At 44.2% G+C, this 26,975-nt stretch overlaps 1 protein-coding gene across 1 annotated transcript; it reads left to right on the top strand.

Annotated features, from left to right (window-relative positions):
- The first annotated feature begins 41 nt into the window (after window positions 1-41).
- On the top strand, window positions 42-26,655 carry dip2bb (disco-interacting protein 2 homolog Bb). The gene is made up of 38 exons (XM_076156677.1): window positions 42-263; window positions 9,504-9,575; window positions 10,034-10,189; window positions 13,188-13,313; window positions 13,387-13,845; window positions 14,245-14,388; window positions 15,006-15,125; window positions 15,450-15,647; window positions 15,874-15,965; window positions 16,114-16,224; window positions 16,321-16,444; window positions 16,539-16,648; window positions 16,744-16,846; window positions 16,944-17,008; window positions 17,244-17,337; window positions 17,420-17,539; window positions 17,629-17,743; window positions 18,098-18,237; window positions 18,455-18,591; window positions 18,694-18,774; window positions 18,920-19,047; window positions 19,400-19,514; window positions 19,751-19,952; window positions 20,142-20,254; window positions 20,977-21,057; window positions 21,197-21,320; window positions 21,409-21,530; window positions 21,633-21,744; window positions 21,887-21,996; window positions 22,126-22,256; window positions 22,348-22,516; window positions 22,601-22,771; window positions 22,893-22,954; window positions 23,098-23,155; window positions 23,263-23,337; window positions 23,418-23,592; window positions 23,689-23,812; window positions 23,934-26,655. Exons 1-38 carry the CDS (start codon window positions 179-181, stop codon window positions 24,184-24,186), a joined length of 4,977 nt encoding a protein of 1,658 aa, XP_076012792.1. The 5' UTR covers window positions 42-178; the 3' UTR covers window positions 24,187-26,655.
- Window positions 26,656-26,975: the final 320 nt, after the last annotated feature.

Below are 26,975 nucleotides of genomic sequence, written 5' to 3'. Positions count from 1 at the left end.
CTGGTCACGTGACCTTCCACAGCCTGTGCTGAGTTGTTCCCATATCCCACAGTCATGGCGGTGTCGGGGAGTCGGGAAGATGGAGTAAACACATCTTGATTTGTAGCCTGACGCTGGACTGTAACCGCTGTCATCCAAAGTATCGGGAATAATTCCGCGGGCTGCCGAGTTTCCAACGATGGCCGAGCGCGTCGTCGATCTGTCGGCTCTGCCCAAAGAGGTCAGGGACCAGCTGGCGGAGCTGGAGCTGGAGCTTTCCGAAGGTAAGGTCCTCGCAAAGCCGGTGAAATGTCCGGGAGCTGCGGCGGTAGTCGACGCTGAACAAGTTAACCGGAGATCGTTAATGAAATGAGACGGGAACACACCTTTGGAGACTGTGTCCGATATCCAGAGGCTGAAAACATACTGACCTCCTTTCAGCTGTCATTGCAATTAAGGCTACACGCTCCACCAAGCAGTTTGATAATAACTATATAATTAGATTTCAAAGATGTAATAAACCATGTCAGTTTGCGATCGTGTTTTGGCCACTTTCCCTTGCTTTATCTCGTCTAATTACGTTACCCGGATGCTTCTACATTAGCTACATGACCACAACACGTAGGCTTAATGGGTCAAGTTTCTCCACACATCAGTGAGCACCAAATGATGCCATCGCTTTATTCTGCTCTGGAATTGCAGCACAGTCAAAGGAGGGTCGCTTCTATAACAATATACGGTGGAAAATAGAATATGGTGCTGCTGTTATGCAAGTATCCCCCTCACGAATCACAGTGCAGCGAGCCTGGTGCTGTGCAGATCTCAGGTGCCTGGGGGTGGATGAGTAATGCTGGGTTTCACGTGGAAAAGGAGGAAGGGGGATGCATGGGCCACTAATGATGCCTGTGGCACAGTCACTCTTGCATCCCACCCCCTTCCTTCACACACACGCACACACACACGGGGAAGGCAGAACATATGCAGTGAGGTAAAACTGAACAAGACAGTCAGCAATCCCTGTGTCCAGGTTCAGGATCCCTTTGTACCCCTCTTAGAGTAGCAGACTGGATGCGTGTTTGGAGACCAGAACTGAGAATATATCCAGATTTAAGCTGGATATCTGCCTGATGGCCATGTCTCACTCCTTTTGATTCATATATTTTCTTATCGTTTGAAATAAGTAGTTCACAATTTTCAGTTAGTAATATGTACATGAGGTTTTATACACAGAATGTCACACAGTGGGCCTGAACCCGTGCTTGACACATGCTCCTGTGCCTGGACTGGAGTTGAGTGCATCCTAGTTAAGAATAGGCACCAATTAACAGTGATAATGAGCATTCACTCTCTTATAACACTCTTTATATGGGTGAGAGAGAGAGAGAGAGTGGATGAACACTTGCTGTGTTCAGTGCAGACTCAAATATAGTACATTAATAATGATGTATATCACACAGCTGTGTGTAAGAGCTTTAAAGTGACACACCAGACGATTATAACAAGTTTTATAGTTTTTCTAGAACATACTACAAGTCTTGGTCCATGCGCCTTTAGTACACACCTTTACTCTACACTTATGAATGTTTATACTGTGTCACAGCTTACACACAGTTCATATTTTACTCAGGCTAGATGGAGGAGTTGTTTCTTTTCAACAATCCAGTATCGTGAGTACAGTCTGAGTCGTTGGTGACCTAGCAACCCAGTCATTTAAGGCTCAACCGGTGACTGAGTCGAAACGTGACACTCCCAACTGGCAGTTTCTCTGCCGGGGGGAGTTGAACAGTGTCAGACGGCTCTATCAAATTGTGTTCTGTCAGATCTGACAGAGTAGTGTCCAGATGCCAGGTTGCTTTGTCCACTTTACCGTATGCTTAACGGCATTCAGATGGCAGAAACTGATGGGACAAGGCAACCAGCAGCTGGCTGCCCTATGAGTCTCTATGTTTCTCATGGATATCATTTACATGGCAACAATCACCCCATTGTTGTACTCTTAGATGGGACCTCCATAGCAACAAATAGAGGAAAATATGCATCTGCATTTTTTTCCTCAGTGCTAGTTGTGAGTGAGAGACAGAGAGAGAGAGAGAGAACTCCACCTACTTTAACCTTCATGACTGTAAGGACACAAAGACGGCCATTGAGAGGATCAAAGGCACAGTGATGAAGTTGGACTGGAATTTAGAGCATTGAACCACAACAGTTTAAGCTGCTCAAGCTGGAGTGTGTGGGTATTATAGTGTCAGTTGTATAATGCATGTGTGTGAACATGACAGACAAACAAATGGGGCAGAATGACCAGAGATGCTATTTACATATGAGGACAGACACTTCTGTCGCAGCATTTAAACGGATGGTCTATTATACACACACCCCACCATTGCTGTCACATCCTCCTGCATGGATCACATACAGTATATCTACAGTATACTGAATCTGTGTGGGTATAAAAGCATGGATGCATCTAAAAACAGCCATTGCCACTAAGATTGTATGTCTACATGCAATAATGCAGTGAAATACTTTTGTGGCACGATGTTTGACAAAGAACATCAGAATTTGATCCATACTGTATTTAAGCCTGATATTCACTGACATTTTAGATTTGAATACAGTTTGAATAACCAAACTGTACTCCCTTAGATAATTTTCTGTATCCCTTAACTCCTTGCACTCATGTATATTAATGGTAGTTTTAAAAACATCTCATCGTGGATCCTGATGCTACACAACTGCTGTTTATCAGGGTCGGGCAGATGAGCAGTGAAGTGGACGTGAAGCTTTTCTCATTCCAAGTGTTCATCCTGCTGTCTGTGTGTCTGTGATGCTGTGGAGAGAGAGCAGTGAGCGAGAGAGAGAGAGCGAGAGAGATTATGGTCCTGCCTTCCTCTTAATCTAGGTCGCAGAGCATCAGGGGCCAACATGCTTGTCTCATTTAGCCTGTGAGTCACACTGAGCGAGGACTGCTGCTGGGGATCTCTTTTTCTCTCTGTCTGTCTCTCTCTCATTTCCCTTACCTGTTCCTGACCCCTGACCCTTGACCCTTCGTTGTTGTTGTGTTCTGTTGAAATCCTCAATTTGTCCTCTACACTCATATATAAAACATGCATTGTCAACGTTGATGGGCTGTAAACTGAGTGTGTGTGTATGTTTTATGTGATCATCTACACATTTGTGTCCATCTGCCTTTGTTCATTTGATGTGTCTACATTTGTACATGTGTACAGGAAGCTGGTTAAGCCCATCTATTCTAAAAGCTTGTGAACTTTTAGAAATGCTGTCCTCTGATCTCCAGCCACAGCTCTGGGCCACAGACATAGCAGCTCCAGCACCAATAACACACAGCAGCACACAAACAGGGGTTATATTTTTTATTTTTCAACACACAGTAAACTCAAGAATGCCATGAAACGAAAAATGACTGAATGATTTAAATGGGACTTTGAGCCTACACACACACACACAGACAGACAGACAGACAGACACACACACACACACAAAGAGTTGGCTTGATAGCTTAACCTATCTCATAGTCAACTGGACAATAAACTCCAGATGCATTCTCTGCCTTCTCTGTTGTGTCTCACTTCTCTGAATCCGTTGCCAATCAGCTGATTACATAATCCGATCCGTTTGGTTTCTTGCGCTCCTAATCTTAAACCTAAAAGGAAGCCGCGGAGTGAGAGTGTGAGCAGCTGGTAATGGTCAAGTCGCTGTTCTGTACTCTGAATTATTGAGAAGTACCAAGTTGAAGTAGCTGCAGCCACACTGTGTTCACCGCACGCTTTAGTCACTTCATACCGAGTTCAATGCGCTTAAGTAAATGTTCATTTCTGACTTTCATTCCCTCCGATTCCAATGTGATGCAACTTCCCTGACAAAGTGTCTACTTGTGCCTTTTTTTTTCAGTTGTGATCCTTTGTTTGTGCAAATGAACTGAAGCGTTTTTATCATACAAGATGGTCTCATGTGGTGTCACCCTGTGCAAACATGGTGATGATACAGGCCAACACCACATCGGCTGGGTTGCTATGGGTACAGGCCATGTGGTGCCCCCAATGCCTTCTTGCACCCACCAACCTGAGCCACACACACACACACACACACACACACACACACACACACACACACACACACACACACACACACACTCCTACACATGTACATTTTCTATAAACGCTGTGCCATATGTTGGATCCAAACACACAGTAACAGATTGGAACGGTTTCCCTAAGCCATTAAAACTGTTATGGTGGAAATGTGAGATGAGCTCATCCACACATATGTTCCATGTCACATGTCGTCCCCCTGCAGACTTTAATTATTGTTTTGGTGCTGCTGGTTAACGAAACAAGATAAAAAATGGTGAGGCAATTATTGTGCACAAAGGTTCAACAACCCATGAGTACTGGTGCCTCATTGCAGCGGGCAGTAAAGTAAGATACATTGACAGTTGGCGGCAGTAATTCACCCTTAAAGGTAATTAAATAATAGTGGAGAAAAAGAAGAAGCCCACAATCACAATCGTCATTTTTGTTTGGATGATATTGTTGTACAAGATTGCAATTTGGTAAGAACCTAAGAGCCATGTTTGATGACAATAAAATATACCTCTATTAAGCTAAACACCGGAGACGATCAGACATGTTGTGACAAATCCCCAGCTGAGTCGTCTATGCTGAAGATAAAACAGGGATTAATACACCTGATATTCCTGTTACTGTCTTCTGTTGAAGGGAAAAACAGCAACGCTCACACAGCTGCAGTGTTGAATCAGTGCTGATCTAAACACATCAGAACAGATATCATAGTGGACAATTTGGTTACGAAATGTTATCTACTTTCATATTTGTTGTTTGGGTGATGTGATAATCAGAGGCCTTTGTTTGCAACCTGTCTGATGATCTGACTGTTTACTCTCTAGTGATGTGTAAAATGCTTTAATGATAACTCATAGGAATGGAGGCCAAAACGCAGTAAGTTTAAAAGAAGCATTCACAAAGCATCTGCTCGCCAGATTAAACCCAGAGCTCGGCACGGATTCCAAATGTCTTTAACTTCACTGGCAGAATTTTTGCACATTTGTTCCAACAAGTGGAGCTCTCATCTGGTGCCTTGTAGTCGTTGGTTGCAGTTGCTGTTTCAGATGAAGCAGGAATAGAGCAATAAAGCTGTTGGTTACATCATATTCCTCTTGATTGAGTCACACGTCCTGGGTTCACGGCGTACATCTCAGGTGTGCGTCACGCCTTCTTTGTTTAACCTTTGGGCTGTGTGCAGAGACTGAAGATTCAACAGGTAGAAAGGAGCTGAAAGGAGCCAACCACTGAGTCAAGCAACGCGTGTAATTGTATTGTTTTCTGATTGTGTAAACTCTGTCTTTCCCCCGCGTCGCTTCTCCAGCTGTGTGTGTGTGTGAGGGTGTGTGAGTTTTTTTGAATGTGAGGAGTGAAACATGATTCACACATTTACCTTAGAGTTGGACACACCCAGCCTGCTATTCTATAGGGGGGAGCGTTTGGAGTGTTGGGTGTGGATCTCTCTCTCTCTCTCTCTCTCTCTCTCTCTCTCCCTGTCTCCCCCCCCCCCCCCCCCCCCCCGTGTAAAAAGAGACACCTATACACTTTAAAAGAACCTTTACTTTGTCTCCCTTTAACACTACGATATCATTGACATTCCTGATTTCGCCTCATTTTACATCATCACCCTTAATGTCTTTTACCTGCGCATTCTTGCGACGCCTGTTTGTGACCGGTTGTCTCCTTCTCACCATTAATAACACACCTAGACACCTCAGTTGTACACCGAAAGTCAACGTGTACACACAGGCATACACACATACCATAGACTCCTTCTGCCTCTTGGTGTTAGAGATGTGCCACACAAGCTGCTGGTGAGACGACGGACCGATACTTTGACTCCCTAACCCTAAACTTCATTGTCAAACCACTTTCTGGAACTAAATAGCCCCGTGTGGCTCTGCAGATGCACCATCGGCTCTCACTTTCGCCCTCTTAATTGTCTAGCTCCATTTCCTTGCAGTATATGCCAGGAAACCTACTGCTGGTGTGTATTCTCTGGAGAACTGTGTATAAGAGTGAATTAGCACACTATCAGTAGTACTTTGTCCCGGTGTGCCGAGTCTGAGCTTTTATTTTTCGCCAAATCTGCAGGAAAACTCTGACTCAAGATTGAATACTGGAGAACATGACGCCATCCCTCGACTCAGGAAACGTGTGTATGTGTGTGGAGGAGTGAGTGAGATACACATGTTTTGTACAGTAGTTTGCTTGCTGCTGCAGGATTATTAAGCCTATCTATCTAAGCAATGTCAAGCTATCAAGAGATGTTTCCAGGATGTCCTGTAGCTGTGGTTAGGTGTGTGTGTGTGTGTGTGTGTGTGTGTGTGTGGATGCAGAGTGTGTGTTATCTTTTTCCTGGCCTGCTTGTAAAAAAAAAGAAGCCTGATGGGAGGTTTCATGTTCCACTGATAAAAGTGCAAGGTTCTCTTGGCTGCAGCGAGGTTGTTTCCCCCGCACACAAACACACACACACATATTGAAATAGCTTCAAACTCATATCAGCAAACACACATCACACACTCACAGGAGATAGCAAAGGATGGAGCGGAGTGGAGTGGAGTGGACCATATGCATCTTTTACTCTGAATCTTGAAATCATCTTTAACACACAACAATGGCCCCGTCGCTAAAACCTGGATTTGGAGCTCATCATTAGAGCTTAACACCGCAATGTAAGAGTGAGCCGTGTCTTTATCTTAAACCTTGGGCGATGTAGTGTGATTGTTCTCTGTGAGAAAACATGACAGGGAATTCCCGCTCTGCCCCTGATCTGTTCCACCATTGATGTGCGATGTTTCAACTGAGCGATATGAAGAAAGATGGAAAAACAAGGACGGAGAACAGAGAGGTTAGAGAGCTAATTGCTATTCAGACTGAGTGCCTGTGGGGTGGAAAGAGAGAACAGTCTCGCTGCAGTTCAAATAATCCTTGGCCAGTAAGTGTGTGAGTGTACGGGAAGGGGAGGGGGGGGGTGAAGAGAGGGTGCACAGGGTAAAGAGAAGGCACCGCTTTGATGTTTCTCCTTTTAGATTGTGGGAAAAGAAAACACATGCCTGAAGTCTTCACCAGCAAGATCGTCAGGCTGAGATGAATCTGGCCGCCCGCCGCTGTGCTGAGGCCTCATGCACAGTCCAGCTTTGCCTTATCGATCATTGATCCATCATCTGTGCTGTCAGCACTCACGGCTGGATCACTTTGAGAGACTCTGCCTCTCATGCCGGCGCCACACTACAAGAGAGTTCAATCCATTCCTGGCCCAATTCTCCACTTCAAACAATCAATAGCAAAGTCCACAATTTCTGGATGGTTCTTGAGATTTCTTTTGCCTGATTCTGCTGAAGTGTGAGGTTTGTTAAAGGTGTTGCTGCAGCAATTTGAAATAATGAATATTAAACGAGTTCAATATTTACAATCCCGCCCGACCTGATATCCTAGTTACTGCAGTGACGTGGGAAAGACTGGTTGCCAACAGTGTGAGATCTATTGTAGGTCCTCTCATATGTTCAACATCTGAACATCTAATCATTAATCACACCCCCACCCCCCCCCCCCTGTTTATATGAGCAAAGCAGGAACACACAGGAGATTAGATTTGAACTCATTTAGGATAATAATGATTTGTATGGTGTAAAGAGCAGTGAATGGAAAGGAACAATCACATTGATTGGCTAAATAGACACATATATGTTCTCTCTCTCTCTCTCTCTCTCTCTCTCTCTCTCTCTCTCTCTTGCTCTCTCTCTCGCTCTGAAAAAACAGATGATTTTTGAAATCATCCAGATGGAACAGCGATTACTTTGAGATTCATTTAATGCCATGCAGCCCCTCCCCCATCTCCATCTCTCTCTCTCTCTCTCTCTCTCTCTCTCTCTCTCTCCATCTCTCTCTCTCTCTCTCTCCATCTCTCTCTCTCTCTGTCTTTTCTGCCTGTTCACATGAGCTAAAAATAAATCACGTGACTTGAGTTAGACCAACTGTACCGTTCATGCATTACTTATAGACGTGTTTGCTTTTCTTCCTTTTTCTCCTGGTGAAACGGAGCAAGGGTGGCCGCCGTATGTGGATTGTGTCCTAATATGAGCGCTCCCGTGTTTATCAGCCCTCTGTGCCATGCAGGGTTGTTGGTTGTAATTATGTGATTATAATAAAAACGTAATACTTCTACAGTAATAGCCTTAATGTTGCTTCACTGTTCTGTCAAAGAAGAGCTTAGATCTTTAGGTATGATGTTAATATGTATCACTTGGGCTTGGAAGTTGGCTGGAAGTTGGACTCTTTTGTTTTCGTCCAACCTGCCCACCAAGTTTCATTAAAATCTGCTGATAAGTTTTTTAAGACATCCTGCCAACAGACAAATGCAACCGGAAAACATATTAATACAATTGGATGTAGTTACGTGATGTGATAGGTTATTAAGATAGGCTCGTGATGAAGATGATGTTTGCCAGAGAGGCCATACTGAATGAATCATCCCTGTTCAACACAGTAACAAGTAAAGTGAATCCATGCTCTCCAGATGGATTCAGAGCTGACAGCTTTGCCCTCAGTGAGGCTTTGGCAACGGCGTCGCATTTCTTCAGGGCTGCATTCTCAGTCAGTCAGCCTGTGTTGGGTCTGGTAGGATGGATGAAGATGCAGATGGACTGATGGCGGGTGGGGGTGTTGGCGGGGCGAGAGGATCAAAGTAAGCGAGGGAAGCTTGCGACTGTGACCTCTGATCCCAGACTCCTCCATCTCTGTCCTCTGCTTTACTCACCTCTGTCGTCGTTTGCGTCCTTTCTCTCGCATTTCTCCCTCTTCCTCTTCTTGCTGTCGTCATTTTATTTTAGTTCTTCTCTGATTCATCCCACCCTGCCAGTGCCTCCGTTCACATCTAAATTTAGTCCTGCCTTGTTTTTCCGTTCATGTTGTTCTCACTGAAACAATACCAAGCCTTGATGTGTTGAGCATTTTTGCAATCCTGCCCGCATTGTTCCACTCTCTCCTATCCCACATTTTGCTATCTGTCTTCATCTCAGCCTCTCCCTCTTTCCTCTGTCTGCCGTCACATGTTGGCTACAGGTGGGATAGAACAGGTGGTGATACAGCACAATCAGATACATCATAGAGGGTAAATCGACCCAAAACCGTCTAATTCCATCATCATCAAAGCAGCAGCAGTTCAACACATGCCCTTGCACATGAAAAGGATTATTTTCACTTCGCCCCTTAACAAAGCATCTGACTCATTTTGTAGATTTGCTTTTTTATCAAGAAAGAAATCGGAATATCTTTTATGTAATGTCGAGTGGGAAAAGACTTCTATCAGAATGTTGCTCTTTGATTACTTGAAACATGACGTGATGATGACGCAAATGGATTTAATACCAATTCAAGTTTTCCTGCTGGTACGCAAACTTCAGTTTCAGTCAAAAGTGACCTGCATGTTTTTGTTTACAGGTGACATTACACAGAAGGGCTATGAGAAGAAAAGGACCAAGCTCCTGGCTCCCTACATCATTCATACTCCAGGTGAGCAACCATCACCTCCGACAAGAGTCTGCTTTCATTTTATTCCCTTGTTATACAGAAATAGCTTATTGTTTATAGCTCAGTGGACGAGCTCAAAAGAGAAAGCCTGCCACAGAGACTTACTGATATAGTATCAATCAGAATTTAATTAATTTTCAGTCACATATTTCCATGAATCAATGTCACACACAGTGCAGAGTGGTGCAGACTTGCAGGGGTGGCGACACTTTTTGTAATGTCGTTGCCAGGATGAATGGCACAACTGTGACACAGCTGATTACGGTGAGGAAACAATCTGTAGGGTTGGTGAGCTGAGCTTCACACCAAGCAACTCCCTTTACTTACTTGTAGCTCTAGCTGGAGTTTCCAGTTTAGATCTAGTATAATATTAGTAGAATGTGTTGCTCTACATTATGGGTCATGATTTTGTGTTAATACATGTTTGATGTGTTCGATAGTGGAGAAGCCGCCCCCTCAGAATGACCGACAGCCTGCCGGGTCCAGTTCCACTTCCGGCCACGCCCCGCCACCTTCCAGCTCATCCCGTTACCGTGAGCGACGCTCCCGCAGACAGCATCGGAGTGGAGGAACCAGGGATGACCGCTACAGATCAGGTGAGCGAGGACGCCGACACCAATAATCCCTCGACAACTTACTTGCACAGATCACCAGAACTGACAACAAACATGGCTTGTTGTGAAGCGCAGACACTGTTTCAAAGGGACCAATTAAAGGAAAGAATGTGTTGAATGTGTGCGGGTGTATGTGCGCACGCTGTGATTGGTGAAGATTGAGAGGGGCTGGATAGACGAAGCAGACATGGGTGCAGCCCTGCAGCTGGGGAGCCCCTCACTGAGGACCCTCACACTCTGAAAGGAGAGTGATGTCACTGCCTGGCTATGTGTGAGCAGAGCTGGAGAATACTAATCTTCAGGGGAAAACCTGACGCTGGTGGGGATAAAGAAAAACAGAGCAGTAGAGTAGAGGTGAAAGAGCGGCGTTCCTAGAGGGACAGACTGTATGTATGCGTCCTCCCTCCAACAGATCCACACCCTGCTGCTTCTTTTCTTAAGCCTCCCCCTCTTCCTCACTCCCGCCTCTGCCAAGACAAGCCTAACAAGTCTCACCTCTAATGAAAGTCCTTCACAGCCCAGCGTGCTGACAACCGAGCTGCCAAATCAAACCCAGTCAGTTAAAAGGGGATACTGGTATATTATGGTTTGTGTTACTTCCCCTCATTATACAGTGTGTCACAGTTGCAAAAGTTGAAATTCTTGCTCACCCACAAAGTGCAGGGCAAGTGATCAAGTGGGTGTCGCCCGCTTGAGGCTTGAAGCACCTGGCCAATCAGAACAGAGCTGGGGTTTTTGTTTACAGAGTTATTACCATCCTGTTTTCACTCTGGGTGCACATTAGTGCTGCAGCAAGAGAGAGTAAATATGGTTCAGGTGTTTTTAGTACATTACATAGTTGCAAAGGATTCAAATATGTAAAAAGAACAACTTGAAAATCTGTATATGTCCGCTAAAATCTGTAGTTTTCTGCATGACGGTACAGATCTAAGATGCAGTATTTGGGATTTTTTTGTGCACTGATTGGAAGTCTGAAGAAGAAGAGTTCATTATAGTAAATCAGGAGGGCCACAATTACAATCTCAGCATCCAATTTATGAGTCTTTAAATTACACAAATCACTTGGTTTTAGTGGTAACGAAGCCAAAGTAACAGCTGGAATGAGATATTGTACAGTATATCTGAATGCTTTCGTCCAACAGGAAGCATTTATAGAGGCACAGCACAGGAGATATTAGGTATGGAGGATGAGAATTTAGCCCATACTGCTTCAGAATGTCATTATCCACTACTAGATCATAGACAGGTCGAAGGATCTAATATGTAGCATAACACAATCACCTCCATTAGCAGGCAATTTAAGACTGTTGTGGAGTGTGATCATCTGGACTAAAATATCCAAAATGCTGCCTCTACATAAATAAGTGAGAAAAAAAGGGACTGGAGCCAAAAGAGAGTGGTACAATATAAATACTGTATATATAAATAGAAGTGGCAGAGTTATTTTGGACGTTGGTGTTTATCGAGTTAGAACGTGAATGAAACATGGCTGACTTGGGTTTGGATAGAAGAAAGTCTCCAGATCCAATAGCAAAGAACTGTTATTCTCTACATAGTTTACAAGAGTTCAAGTACAGTAAAAGTGCACTTCCAGAGGGAGCAGGATGCTTGTCAAGTGACACACAAGCAACGCTCAGGGTCAATGAACATTCAGCTGGTGTTCAAGACCAAAATGGAAAGACAGCAGAAAAAGCAGTTGAGAGAGCAAGATGAAATCAAAAACAAATAATGATAAGCAATGTCAGAGCACTGCAGCAATGGGATAGAGAGGAAATAAAAGTGCTGATGGTATTATGAGCCGAGGCGAAGGTGCAGAACAATCTTAATTTAATTCCCTTTTATCCCATGTGGCTTCCTCCAGTTATTACTTCTTCAACCTGCCTGCTGCGTTCACTAAAATATGAGCAGCGCTGCCGCCAGCACGCACGCACTCTGCTGCTGATGTTGACTCTTGTTTCTTTGTGTCTGCCATTTTATAGATATAGAATGAAGACTTTGGTTCATATTACAATGGGAAAAAACAATCAATACTGGATTTTGGTTGTTTGTTACTCAGTTGTAGCTTATACTACATCTCCATGTTGATCTGATATGGAGCTGGTGGAAAACGCCACAGTGGCCTTCACACACACGCCGCACTGTGCCTATCGTCACGGAGACGGCATTCATCTTCTCAGACTGACGCTCCCGTGTGAGGGTGAATGATGGGAAATTATGAGTGAAGAGAAATGTGTTTAGCAGAATGGCAGTTATGTAATTATGGTCCCTGCTGCTGCTGTGTAATGAGCTGCTCTTGATGGCTTATTTAAATGTGTCAATGTTTGAATGGAAATTTGACATCCCCGGAGTCAATACATGTCAGTGAGTGGGCTTTGATTTGCTTGTGTTTGGTTTGGTAGTCTGAATATGTGGCTGTACATGCAGCTCATGTGTGTCTGTGGGTGTCATCTAGTGAGAGTACAGTACGTGTTTGTGTGTGGGAGTGTGTGTGGGATAAATATCTGTCCTCCCTTCCTGCTTCGGTGGGAAAATGTAGCCATCTTCTTATCCTCATCTTGATCTTGATCTTCTTAGGATGTTTCACTCTGTGTGTTATTTCTCCTTTTTTTTAAAACGGGAAGCTCACAGTATATTCAGATGTGCATATGCAGTATACGGCTTAAAATAGGGTCACAAACCATGCTTTCTCTTATCTACATCTGCTCTGGAGGCAGGAAACGGTGTATGGTGAGCTCTCTGTGCATGAAAACCAGATTTCCCGTCATTTTTAGCATTTAATGATCCACCCATACGACTGTCTGGAGCCTTTTTATGACAAAACTGAAGCTGTTGCTGAATGTTGGTGACCTGGATGAAAAACAATGCTAGACTAGCAGAAAGCTCTCTGCAGGGGAACAGCCTGACTTTGGGGGAAATGAAACTTGAAGTTGTTTTTGTCTCACTACCCATGTCTAACTAAAGATTGTCCGTCTCTATGTAGATATCCATTCTGAGGCAGTACAAGCTGCGTTGGCCAAACATAAGGAGGAGAAGATGGCCTTGCCCATGCCGACCAAACGACGCTCCACCTATGTCCAGTCTCCCATCAACACTCGCACACCACCAGGTATCCAATAACTAAGATCATCACTCTGCCAACCCTTTGTTAATGTTGGAAGTTAAAGTTTGCTCTCTTTCAGATTCGTCGTCAGGCTCTGAAGATGAGACCGCTATGCGCAGGCAATCGTCAGTGGTCGCTCCCCCGCCATTGGTTAATCCCCCTCTGCAGAGTCCGGACTCCTGGATCAACCGCTCCGTCCAGGGCTCCTCCACCTCCTCCTCGGCCTCGTCCACGTTGTCTCACGGGGAAGCCAAGCCTCAGCCACAACCTCAAACTCAACCCCAGAACCTGCCGCAGCCCCAGTACAAACCACAGTATCAACCACTTTATCAACCCCAGTACCAAACCCAGCCTCAACCCCAGCATCAACCCCAGCCTCAACCACAACATCAACCCCAGCCTCAACCCCAACATCAACCCCAACATCAACCCCAGCATCCACCGCAGCATCCACCCCCCCAGTACCAGCCTCAGTACCAGCCACATGAGCAGTCACAGTCAGCAATAGTGACTGATATGCTGGCTCAAACTCGCATCGGTGAGATACTTCACTTATTAGTTAGTTAGTTGGCTTAGTTCAGCAGTTACACAATTGTTCGACCACGCATTTAGTTTCTCTCTTTTCACTGAAGAAAGCATTTCACATAAGGATGAGCATGCAGTTATGAGACATTTTTTAATTGTTATTATACACAGAGTTGTAGAAAAGAGAGAAAGAAAAGAGAAAAGGATGTTTAAGGGTATATGATACATATGTGAATTAGGTGCATAAGGAGACAAAGCAAAGGTGACATAGCAGTTTCTCTCTCCAACTATGCAATGCAGTTTTACTACATCACCTGTTTTGTTTTAAAACAACAGCGGTATATCCTCAGAACTATTGGAACTGTTTGTTTCTTAAATATGTTGTATATCTGTCTCCCATGTCCCGCTTTAGCCGCCGCAAGGAACAGTGGCCCTCCTCCAGATGTGACAGCTGTGGCCCCCCCAGCAAGGAGCTCCAGGGTGGACCTGCCCTCCAACACTGTCAGGGGGATGAGCCGTGTGCAGAGTCGCTCCAGCATGATGGAGACTGCGGACGGTAATGACCACCTTACAAACTTCAACCACTTTTTATTGACGTGTGTGTGTGTGTGTGTGTGTGTGTGTGTGGCGTGAGAGGCAGCTGAATCCTCTCACATAATGTTATCTTGTGAAAATCTCTCTTCTTGATGTATCATTAATCAAATTTTATTGCTTTCTCTTCCTTCTTGATCTGTTTTCCGCACTGTCACATGTTTATATGACTGACAGGAAGACTTATCCAGAGTAAGAAACACCTCGATGTGAAGTGTGTGTAGCCTTCTGTGTGCACTGTTGTGGCCCGACTCTCCTTCCCGTTTGTGATGAACAATTATCCAAATATTTTCCACCAAAACAACGTCTGCACACGGAATGAATCCTCACGTGTGATCCCAAACCGAACAAACCTTTCCCTTTCACCGTTTTCCTTTCCTTGTGTTGATGCCACTTGGTTGTGCTGCTTTTCATTCCCCAAAACGTATACAGTCAAATTCATACGGTTAAAAGTTTAAAAATGACTCGTCTAGTGCATTGTGGAATGAATGGCAGCAGACTGTCAGGTGTTAAGAAGCCAGGGTGTGTGTGTGACTGTCTCTGTCCTACCACCACCCCTCTCCACCTTCACACCCCTTGTAGGAGTTCCTGTGAACAGCAGAGTGTCCACCAAAATCCAACAGCTTCTCAACACCCTGAAGAGGCCCAAGAGGCCGGAGCTCAGCGAGTTCTTCACTGACGACTCTGAGGAGATAGTAGAAGGTGAGGTTTCACTGCTTCATCCTTTAAATGTTCCGAGGGGCTTTTTTTTTCTGAAGGCAATACAGAAGAAGAAAGAGGAACCAGAAATGAAGAAAGGCCATTGTTACTGACAGTTTTTAGGGTTAGGTTGGTTTGGGTTGGGGTTATGTAGCCTGAACGTACAAACATACGTCTATATTTTACAAAACTGAGACAGACATTTGACATTTTGCTGTCACATGATACCACCTAATGGAATGGAATAACAGAGACAGGACCATAAACTGATTGGTGTATTTATTCCACATTATTAAGCCATTTCTCTCTGTCTCTCATTGTCCCCAGTGCCCCAACCAGACCCAAACACACCCAAGCCGGAGGGCCGTCAGATCATCCCAGTGAAAGGTGAGCCTCTTGGGGTGGTCAGCAACTGGCCCCCAGCCTTGCAGGCGGCGTTGGCGCGTTGGGGAGCCACTCAGGGGAAGAGCCCCGCCCTCACCGCCCTGGACATCACGGGCAAGCCTCTCTACACGCTGACATATGGTGAGACACGTGACTAAATTATGTAAGATGTAGCAGCGCATCCCTCAGCAGCCTGGGTCGTTATTTTTTAATGATGAAACTGTGCTGCAATATTTGAATGTTAAGAGGTCCTTTATGGTGTTTTTATGGAGCTTGTATCAAAGAGTTCATCCTCACCTCTTCACCCCGCCTGGTTCTTGCCATCATGAGCTCGCTGGATCTCACCGTGCGGCCTTCTGTCTCTCAGGGAAGCTGTGGAGTCGCAGTGTGAAGCTGGCATACACACTCCTGAACAAACTGGGCACCAAGAACGAGCAAATCCTGAAGCCCGGCGACAGGGTGAGGGAGAACAGAGAACGCAACACACGCATGCAACACGTGTAATGGCGTTGTTTATCATTATCACCAGGGGTTGCATACATCGAATTCCACCTCTTATTGTATATAAGGAGGTCCTAAATGAAGGTGTGTCTTTGTGTCTTGGTAGGTTGCACTGGTGTATCCCAACAGTGATCCTGGGATGTTCTGGGTAGCCTTCTATGGTTGTCTCCTGGCTGAAATCATCCCTGTACCTATTGAGGTGCCATTGTCTCGCAAGGTACAGAAACATACACGACATAATGTTAATTTTTTGTAACTGCAGAATTAGTTTGATCCATTTCCATCCGTTGTTGTGTTTGTCTGTGTGCTGTAGGATGCAGGGATCAGCCAGGTGGGCTTTCTGCTGGGTAGCTGTAGCGTGGGCTTGGCTCTGACCAGTGAGATCTGTCTGAAGGGGCTCCCCAAGACCCCCACTGGAGAAATTATGCCATTCAAAGGTCAGAATAACCAACGGCGTATTTTACCATGAGACATACGTGCAGATGCTACACATTTTGTACATACTTGATGCACGCTTCTTATCTCTTACAGGCTGGCCTCGACTAAAGTGGGTGGTGACAGATTCCAAATATCTGACCAAACCTTCCAAAGACTGGCAGCCTCACATCCCCACCGCCAACACTGACCCTGCTTATATAGAGGTACAGAAACACCCAACTTGGTGTTCAAAATGACATTGGAATATACAACCATGAAGGTTTTGCAAAGATATTCACCTGTTTCTCTCTTTGTGTAGTACAAGGCGAGTAAAGAGGGCACAGTGGTGGGTGTCGCCGTTTCTAAAGTAGCCATGTTGACCCACAGCCAAGCTCTGACCCAGGCCTGCAACTACTGTGAGGGTGAGTAAAGACCCGGAGTCAAGCTGGAGGTTTCTACATCAGCGCAGTGGGAGTGGAAGTGGAAGTCTAATCTTCTTCTCTCTGTGTCCATGTTAAGGTGAAACTTTAGTGAACGTCCTGGACTTTAAAAAGGACATGGGGCTTTGGCACGGCGTTCTCACGGTGAGTGGGCGAGCTCAATAACAAAGCAGTGTTGTGTGTATGTGAGGAAAAACAATGTCAAGAATGATTCAAATGACCATTGAATCAAGATAAATAACAATATGGACGTTTTATTCCCTTTAATTTGACACCATTCATGCAGTTTCCCCCTCCCTTTGTCCTGTTCACAAATGTTCCCTCTAATTTCTTCCATCGTTTGCTATCACTGATTTATAATTCATTGATTTGTTTCCAGGCTGTGATGAACAGGATACATACAATCAGTGTTCCGTATGCAGTGATGAAGGCTTGCCCTCTTTCCTGGGTGCAGAGAGTCCACGTCCACAAAGGTACAATCCACTTATTGCCACTCTTTAGCCATGACCGGTACATATTTTTCTTATTTAATCTATCACTCTTATCTCCGTACAGCTCGTGTAGCTTTGGTGAAGTGTCGTGACCTCCACTGGGCCATGATGGCCATTCGGGAACAGAAAGACACCAGCCTGGCATCCTTACGCATGCTCATTGTTGCTGATGGTGCTAACCCCTGTGAGTACTTTGATATCACGTCGTAGTTTTGTTAAATGAGGTATCTTGAATGATCGCGTAATGTTTTACTCTTTCACTCTTTTTTCCAGGGTCTGTGTCCTCCTGTGACGCCTTCCTGAACGTGTTCCAGTCTCACGGGCTGAAGCCTGAGGTTATCTGTCCCTGTGCTACCTCCCCTGAGGCCATGACAGTAGCTATACGCAGGTATGGTATTGACCCACATTTCCTCCCTCTCCTTTATTTGAACGTTTCAACATTATCTCAGACTCAACATCAACTTGTAAAACAAAATGCCTCATCATAACTTCAATCCATGTTCCCTGGAAGGGCATTATGTGATGATTGAGAAAAGGTGACTCAGAAGCAAACATGACACACTGCTTCACTCAATGTTGATTTATCCTTTGTAGCAGGAGGGATGAATGCATTGGCTGTTACTCAGTATGTGGTTGTGTACAGTACAGATGGCTAACAGTAAGAACAGATGGGATGGAAGGATGAGATGTCCTGGGAATGACTGGAGAATTGGTTATTCATTATTGACTCTCTCCTGTGTAGACCGGGAGTGCCGGGCACACCCCTTCCGGCTCGTGCCATTCTTTCCATGGGCGGCCTGAGCCACGGTGTCATTCGGGTCAACACTGAGGACAAGAACTCTGCCCTTACTGTACAAGATGTGGGGCACGTGATGCCTGGAGGTGAGGACAGGAGGACAAATAGAAGGAAAATATTAGAAATAAAGCACAGAGAAATGGCAGGGCTCCATTTGCAGAATATTGGCTATAAAAGAAGGTCAGAAAAGGTAAACACTTACAAAAATGGTGAGCAGTAATATAAAGTATGTACAATTTGCTTTTGGAATGAAACATAGAAGCTATCTGTACATTTCTAAATGATGCCTTTGTGTGTTTCCAGCTCTCATGTGTATCGTGAGGCCTGATGGGCCTCCTCAGTTGTGTAAAACTGACGAGATAGGAGAGATAATAATCAATTCCCGTGCTGGAGGCACCATGTACTACGGCCTGCCTGGAGTCACCAAAAACACCTTTGAGGTTTGAAAACAGACCCCAGAATACCCCGAATGTGTTGTTGCATATATCCATAGGTTGTTTCTTTTTTGTCTTAATCATAATCTTTTCTATCTTTTTGTGCAGGTGATCCCGGTTAATGCTAGCGGAGTTCCCATTGGAGAGATTCCATTCGTGCGCTCTGGACTTTTGGGGTTTGTCGGCCCAGTAAGTAGGATTATTGCTGGTTGTGTTATAATGCGGAATCAATTGCAATGTTAACTTGAAACTCCCCTCTCCTTTCTCTGAGTCTTCAAAGGGGTCAGTGTGATTTTTATGACCACGGTGTTTGTGTATCCTCATCTTTGTGCAGGGCAGTCTGATCTTTGTGGTAGGGAAGATCGAGGGTCTGCTGATGGTGAGCGGGCGCAGACACAACGCGGATGACCTGGTAGCCACCGCGCTCGCTGTGGAACCAGTCAAGACTGTTTACCGTGGGAGGTGAGGAGGGTAGAAGGATTTAGTAAAGCATGTAGGATTCTGGTTGGTAAATTTGGCGTGCGATAAACTTTTAGTGAATCTCAATCCAGCATGAAAGCAACTTTTTTAGATACTGAATGGAAATCCTTTACACCCTTTTGTTAAGACAGAAAAGTGATGAAGTGTTTGACGTTCCTGTTGTTTCACTACTGACATCTGATGGTGAAAAAGCTGTACTGCAGGACCAAAACCTGTATATTGATGTTGATGGCTACTTTTCTTTGCTATAGTGATGACCATTTCAGAAGCAGAATATTACTAAGGTATGTATGCGTGGTGTGTGTGTGTGTGTGTGTGTATGTGTGTGTGTCAGGATTGCTGTGTTTTCAGTAACGGTCTTCTATGATGAGCGGGTGGTGATTGTGGCGGAGCAGAGGCCGGACGCCAGCGAGGAGGACAGCTTCCAGTGGATGAGCAGAGTGCTTCAAGTAAATCACTTCGTCACTCCTTTCAATGTTTTTTACCGTGGAGCATGGAGAGTGTTCAGTGCTTGCTCTCTATAGACATTATATGCGTCATATTATGAACAAAAACAAAGTAAATGCGAGACTAAAATTGTCATCCAATGTCTTCCGTCGTCCTCTTTCATGAGTCACATTTTTCCTTCTACACAGCATCTCTAACCTACAATCTGAAACTTCTTTCTGACTGGTTTTCTCTGTAGGCTATAGACAGCATCCACCAAGTGGGCCTCTACTGCCTGGCTCTCGTGCCTGCCAACACCTTACCCAAGACGCCGCTGGGTGGCATCCACATCTCAGACACCAAGCAGCTTTTCTTAGAGGGCAGCCTGCACCCCTGCAACATCCTCTTGTGTCCCCATACGTGTGTCACCAACTTGCCCAAGCCACGGCAAAAACAGCCAGGTATGTGTGTGTGTGTGTGTGTGTACATAACGCGAAAATGTGTATTCAGCAGTAATGTGGCAGAGTAAAGTGTACCTGGAGAGCTGGACTCGGTCAGACAATGACATACAATTACTCGGTGTACTTGAACACAACATTTATCCTATTTTCTTCCCCTCTCTCTGTCTCTGGCGCTGCTTTCTCTCGTAGTTGGCGTTGGCCCGGCGTCCGTCCTCGTGGGTAACCTGGTGGCAGGAAAGAGGATCGCTCAGGCTGCAGGCAGGGACCTCGGCATGATAGAAGACCAGGATCTCATCCGAAAGGTAGAGCGCAACACTCGCTCTTAACCACACAATACCTTTTTAATATATATGAATTATTTATCACATTTTCAACTTTCGGAAGAGCTCCATGCATGTCCTTCACAAACAGAACTAGTTTAGCACTAGATTATCAGCAGAGTGTGTTATGATCGTGGGCGGCTCAGTCAGAACTCTGGACTCTCTCTCTCTTCCTGCTTTCATCTGGATGTAGCTCTGTATGTGGCCAACTGTGATGGTAAGATTCGTTGTTCTAAAGCAGCAGCCCCCTCCGCGACACACACACACACACACACACAAACACACACTTGTCTTTAGGAAAATACAGTATGACACAAGTAAGAATGTGCATGTTGATGTGAATCTGTGCGACCTCTGTGACTGCCTTCCCCTCTTTCCGTGTTTTTCATTGCAGTTGTACCTTCTCGCATCCTCATTATTTTAAGAGCTAGGTTGGCTCCCGGTTGATATGATTGCATTTGGCAAGTGAAGCCTTGCTCCCAAAACTGCATCGCGTAGTTTCTAAGCCCTATTGTGCAGTTTATGGGCTGCGTTTTGTTTTATTCACGTGTATTGAATTTATTTCTCCCCGGCTTCAGCACAACCCATCCTGTATGTTGTATTTGCTGTCCATGCTCGTTCCCGGTAACTGTGCACACGTTATAGACACTCACACACACCCTCAGATGTACAGTGACCCCGAGTGTTGTCCCTTTGCCCTTCAGCATCAATATTTAACAGAGGCGCTACAATGGAGGGCACAGACGGACGCTGACCACCTCCTCTATGTGCTTCTGAACGCCAAGGTACCACAATGATCTCAACATGCACTCGCAATCACATACCTACACAGAAAACACACTTTCTGCATAAATTCCACCTGGTGTGTGTGTTTTCTTGACTGTTCTCGCTTCTCAATGTGCGCCGCTCCTTTCTGTCCCACAGGGGATGACAGTGGGCACAGCGACGTGTGTTCAGCTTCACAAGCGAGCAGAGAAAATAGCCGCAGCCCTCACTGAGAAAGGGAGCATCAACACTGGAGAGAACGTAGTGCTCCTCTATCCTCCTGGTCAGTTCCAAATCACTCCCATTGAAATGAATTACTGTGAAACTGTGTTGGCTTTACTTCTCTATGTTATCCTCCATCTCGCTCTTAGGCATTGATCTTATAGCCTCCTTCTACGGTTGTCTCTACGCCGGGTGTGTTCCTGTAAATGTCAGACCTCCGCACCTTCAGAATCTTGCAGCCACACTGCCCACTGTTCGAATGATTGTTGATGTAAGTGCTTGAACTTATCTGGACTTTTTGTCACTCATTTGCTGTATTTTCCTGCTTCTTCCATTGAAATGAAAAACGCTCATGCTTGTATTTTGTTACCAGGTCAGTAAAGCAGCGTGTATTCTTACCACCCAAAATCTCATGCGGATTCTGCGCTCCAAAGAAGCATCTGCCTCCGTAAACATCAAAACGTGGCCAACAATCATAGACACAGGTGAGATACCAGCTCCTTTAGCCTGCATTCATTCTTGCTCAAGGCTGACATTTGTGGTCACACCATGAAATCGTTTTAACATACAAGTTCAGTACCTGTGTTTTGTCCTCTACATAACACACGCTGTCTGTCTTGTTTGCAGATGACCTTCCTCGCCGTCGGCCTCCACAGATCTATAAGCCGCCCACAGCAGAGATGATCGCTTACCTGGACTTCAGTGTGTCCACTACAGGCATGCTCACCGGGGTCAAGGTCAGAAACATTGCTCATTATTCAGTATCCAAAAGCCCCGGTGGAAAGCATTAAACTTCTTCATTTGACAATATGCACCGGTGTTGTTAGTTTCTGTCTGAGGTTTTCGTGTGTTGCTGTTTGTTTCAGATCTCTCATGCTGCGGTCAGTGCAATATGTCGCTCTATAAAGCTGCAGTGTGAGCTGTACTCCTCTCGCCAAATAGCCATCTGCCTGGATCCATACTGTGGTCTGGGCTTTGTGTTATGGTGCCTTGCAAGGTAACGTAAACTTACACGTGTTATGCAACAGCGTTTGTCTCTGCTTTGTTCTGCTTTTCGTTCACTGTCCACTTTCTCTTGGTGATTTCAGTGTTTACTCAGGTCACCAGTCCATTCTGATTCCTCCCTTTGAGCTGGAGAGCTGCCTACCTCTGTGGCTGAGCACGCTCAGTCAGTACCGTATCAGAGACACTTTCTGCTCCTACTCTGTCATGGAGCTTTGCACTAAAGGCCTGGGCACACAGACCGACTTACTCAAGGTCAGGACGCGTAGTTAGAGAAAACTAAGTCACGCATACATGAAAGAGATTGAATCTAATGGGTTTGATCACCGTGTGTTTCAGGCACGTGGTGTGAACCTGTCGTGTGTGCGGAGTTGTGTAGTAATAGCAGAAGAACGCCCTCGCCTTGCCCTCACACACTCCTTCTCCAAGCTGTTTAAAGATGTGGGCCTGTCACCCAGAGCTGTCAGCACTGCTTTTGGCTCCCGAGTCAACCTGGCCATCTGTCTGCAGGTAGACTCGCCAACATATCTACTCAAGTAGACGCCCACTGCGAGTATTACACAGAATAAATAGGTTATGGATGTGTCATTGTGTGTACTACTATAGATGTTCATAGCTAATGTTCTCACAGGGCACCACTGGACCTGATCCCTGCACGGTGTATGTGGACATGAAATCCCTCCGCCATGACAGGTGAATGAGTTTAACTTGCTAGATGGACTGTTTTTGTCAATAAATAGTACTAAGAAGCTTGAGACCGTTTTATACCTTGAATCCCAGTAAGAGACATGGTTTGTTTTAAGGTTTTAATCATTGTGTGTGTGTGTCCATTGCAGGGTAAGGTTGGTGGAGAGAGGAGCGCCACAGAGTCTCCCTCTAATGGAGTCTGGCAAGGTGAGATCATTCATATTGTAATTATTCCCATGGTAGACATTTCATTTGTAATAACATCAACAACAACAAGGTATATCTGAGTACCCCTACGTGTTCTTCATCCTTAGATATTGCCAGGTGTCCGGGTAATAATCGTAAATCCAGAGACTAGAGGCCCACTTGGCGATTCTCATCTAGGAGAGGTGAGCTGAGACAAAACCACTGTGTTGTTGTTCCTCCATCAGAATCCAGCAGTGATTCAGCTCATTGTTTTCTCTCTTAGGTCTGGGTGAACAGTCCTCATAATGCCAGTGGCTACTACACCATCTATGGAGAGGAGAGCCTCCAGGCTGACCACTTCAACACCAAGCTCAGCTTTGGAGACCCACAGACCTTATGGGCCAGGACTGGATACCTGGGCTTTGTGAAGAGGACTGAGCTGCTGGATGCCAGTGGGGGTAAATAAACCCTGTCAGAGCTATGAAATAGATGTAAAACCAAAGAGAGTGGGTTGAGGTCTGGGTTGTTTATGCTCACTGTTTCTCTGTGCTCAGATCGCCATGACGCCCTCTTTGTGGTGGGTTCACTGGACGAGACCTTGGAGCTGAGGGGGCTGCGTTACCACCCTACTGACATCGAAACCTCAGTGTCCCGGGCTCACCGTAGTATTGCTGAGAGGTGAGACTGCTCCAAACATACACGAGTGCATCTGTTTTGTGACATACTTTGCCATTTCTGCCCTGTCACCTGACCTTTGGGTTACAACTCCACATGCTCACTATGGCCTTGTCCGTTGCAGTGCTGTGTTTACATGGACCAACCTGCTGGTGGTGGTGTCAGAGCTGTGTGGGTCTGAGCAGGACGCGCTGGACCTGGTGCCTCTGATCACCAACGTCGTGCTAGAGGAGCACCACCTCATCGTAGGTGTGGTGGTCATTGTTGACCCGGGGGTCATACCCATCAATTCCAGGGGAGAGAAGCAACGCATGCACCTTCGGGATTCTTTCCTGGCTGACCAGCTGGATCCCATCTATGTTGCTTATAACATGTGAGGTGGTTTGTTGCCATTCCACAATCTGGTTACTCGACCAGTATTCCAGCATTCGACTACTGGTTTTGCAGATGATGTGAGGCAAAAGCATGATACCAGTGTGCTGCCAGCCAATGCTTTGTCATGCCAGCGTCTCTGTTTCTGAACCTGTAGTGTGTTGGGTTGTTGAAAAACCACTTTTGAAATGAATTCTGTATTAATGTCTTTGTTGTCATCTATCTGCTTATTTTGTACTAACATATTCCTCTTCAAACACGTTTCATCTTTCTTTCATACAGAATCAAAAAGCTAACACATTCCAAAATGTTGGAGTATTTCTGCATGCAGCTTTCAAACAAATGCACACAAATGCACGTGCTGACCCGTAACCATTTCGCACTAACGCTGATCAACAAACGTGGGCATGTGAAAGCGAACCGTGAAACTAAAAATCAGTCTCAGTCTGTACATTGTTTATGCTGTCCGATGATATTGAAGCCAAATAGATTTTCCCAACTTTTCTGCCATATTATAGTATAATTATTAATAATCCCTGCCTTATTAAACTTCAGCCATATATTCCTATTTTAGTTTTTAATAAATCTTTTACTAATGGCTACTTATCCTCTCCTTTTTGAGTTTGAATATTGGTTAAAAAGTGAAAGATACCAAAATGGATTAAAATAAAAGATGAAAGAGGCCATATTCTATACTGTAACTATAATAGCCTCTGTATTTTGATACTCTGTATGTTACTGTATAGATATTTTAATTGTATAAATGTAAAAATCAACTTATCGCTCTCAGCTGATGGTTTCTGTGAAGTTAACCTAGCTGTCAGATGACAATAGTAGCAGAAAGAAGATTGTAAATACGACTTTAAACATTTTGACATTGAATTAACAGCTAACTTTAAAGCATTGTTAATCACAATAGATTTAACATTGCTCAAAAAATCTCTATTTTATCATATTAAGGAGGCATTATTACCAATGGTTGAGGAGGGTATTATTGTGAGGAGTGCTGTCACTGTTAACGCCAGAACCTTTTCTGTGGGGTTTGTGTTTTCCTGCAAGGAAAAAGCTAAAAGCATCATCGTGACTGTTTTCACTCTACCAGATTATTTTGTTTCTTTTTGTTGTACTGTTAAACAGTCTTTTTGGTTTTGAATTGCATAACAGAGCAACAAGAGACTGACCCTTTCAATTGTTTCTCCAGTCAAAGGTCATTCCAGCTGTATTTTTGTCTATTTTGGAATTATGAATTAATTCGACAAAATACTAACTTTGTTTTTGAAAAGGTTTTAGTCATTAGAAGAAAGTCATGATGTTTCTGTATCATTTTCTCTGTTCCTTCACTGGAATTTTAAGCACTTGTGAATGCAATTGCAAAACTGAGCCACATCTGAAACATCCTTAATTGGCAAATCAAGTTAGTTAATTAAGTTTAAAAAGAAAGGTAACATTTTATGTGCATCAACCATGCTAACGTGTTTTCTGTTTCTGACAATTTAGTGCTTGAATTGTGCTCTTTGTCATAATTTATTGTTTATCTGTACTTGACTGTCAATAATGAACTGTTTTTGTTAGCTGTACATAAATATGTTTTTTATGTATATATTGGCACTAAAAACTATAGCTCTGTCCCAAAATAACATTTAGTAATGGCAAATACAACATTCAAAATATGTATTCTCAGAAAAGAAGCTGTCAGTTTCATAGTAAACAGTAGCACTCTGAATCAGTTGTAAGTATGTGATTTCATTATCCTTTCCTATTTCAGTTTTACTTCACCGAACTTTGCATTTCTTTAAATGTGTAAAAATGCTTGACACCAGGTCTTGATATGAACTCCACCCAGGAACAGACAAATAGCCTTGCAGCTTTGCTTTGACCTTGCCTTCTAAGTTTGCAGTAGAATGTTTGCTGACACAGAAAGAAGAAGAGCTTTAGGCACATCATGAGGCACAAGTGAAAGAGATGTTTTTTTTCTAAACACCTATATAAATATATATAAAGAGAATTATATAATTGTATATTCAGGGAACAAAACTCTGATAACCCAGGGATGGACCATATGGTCCCTTGGTGCAATCTGTGAATATTACCCATACAAATGTAGTTGTCTGTCAAAATGACCTCGTTTTTTTTTAAGGCAGATCTTTGGTTTCTACTCTGCTTCATAATTCTTACACACTATGCAAACCTAATGACAGTGCACCTTCAACGGTTGCACAGTCTGGTGATAATACATAATGGTTATACATTTTGTAACAACCAAGACTGATCAAAGCTGACTAGTAGTGTACGTATGCCTGTATTAATCACTGTTGAGTTGTTCTATCAATATTTTTGTTAACACTCTTGGTATGTTGTATATTAATTCCCAAGTAAATTTCAAACTGGTCCATAAGGATGTGATCCAATGTTGAGTCTTTGCGAGGGATGTTTTAACTCATATAATTAAGAAATAAAGATGGCAAGCACCTCTATGTTTTCCCATTTATTTACTATTTTGGTTTGTTGTACTTTGTTTTATACTTTATGTAAAACTAATGCTAAATAAATTAAACCATTTTAAATTTCAGGTGTCCTGATGTGTGAGTTGGGTGTACAACAAAATAGTAAAAGTAAAAGTTTTTTGTCTGGCTTTATGTGATATTTAATATTTCTAAGCTTATGTTTGGAACTTTATCAATAAAATAATAAATTTATCAAAAACCAAGTTCGTAAAAGATAGATAGAAAGATGGATAGAAAAGATAACATAATTTATTGATCCCAAATTGGGAAATTGTTGTCACAGCCGCATT

The sequence above is a fragment of the Genypterus blacodes genome, unplaced genomic scaffold, assembly GCF_046128005.1.
Source record: "Genypterus blacodes isolate CSIRO-AG114 ecotype Tasmania unplaced genomic scaffold, CSIRO-AGI_Gbla_v1 ptg000070l_1, whole genome shotgun sequence".
Lineage (NCBI taxonomy): Eukaryota > Metazoa > Chordata > Actinopteri > Ophidiiformes > Ophidiidae > Genypterus > Genypterus blacodes.
Note: the sequence above shows the minus strand (reverse complement) of the source record. Positions and strands in the feature narration are given on the sequence as shown.

Coding starts and splice junctions, on each gene's coding strand:
- dip2bb (XM_076156677.1), top strand. CDS start 179: ATGGCCGAGCGCGTCGTCGATCTGTCGGCTCTGCCCAAAGAGGTCAGG. Junction 17,338..17,419: donor GAGAGTCCACGTCCACAAAG/GTACAATCCACT, acceptor ATCTCCGTACAG/CTCGTGTAGCTTTGGTGAAG. Junction 18,238..18,454: donor GGGGCACGTGATGCCTGGAG/GTGAGGACAGGA, acceptor GTGTGTTTCCAG/CTCTCATGTGTATCGTGAGG.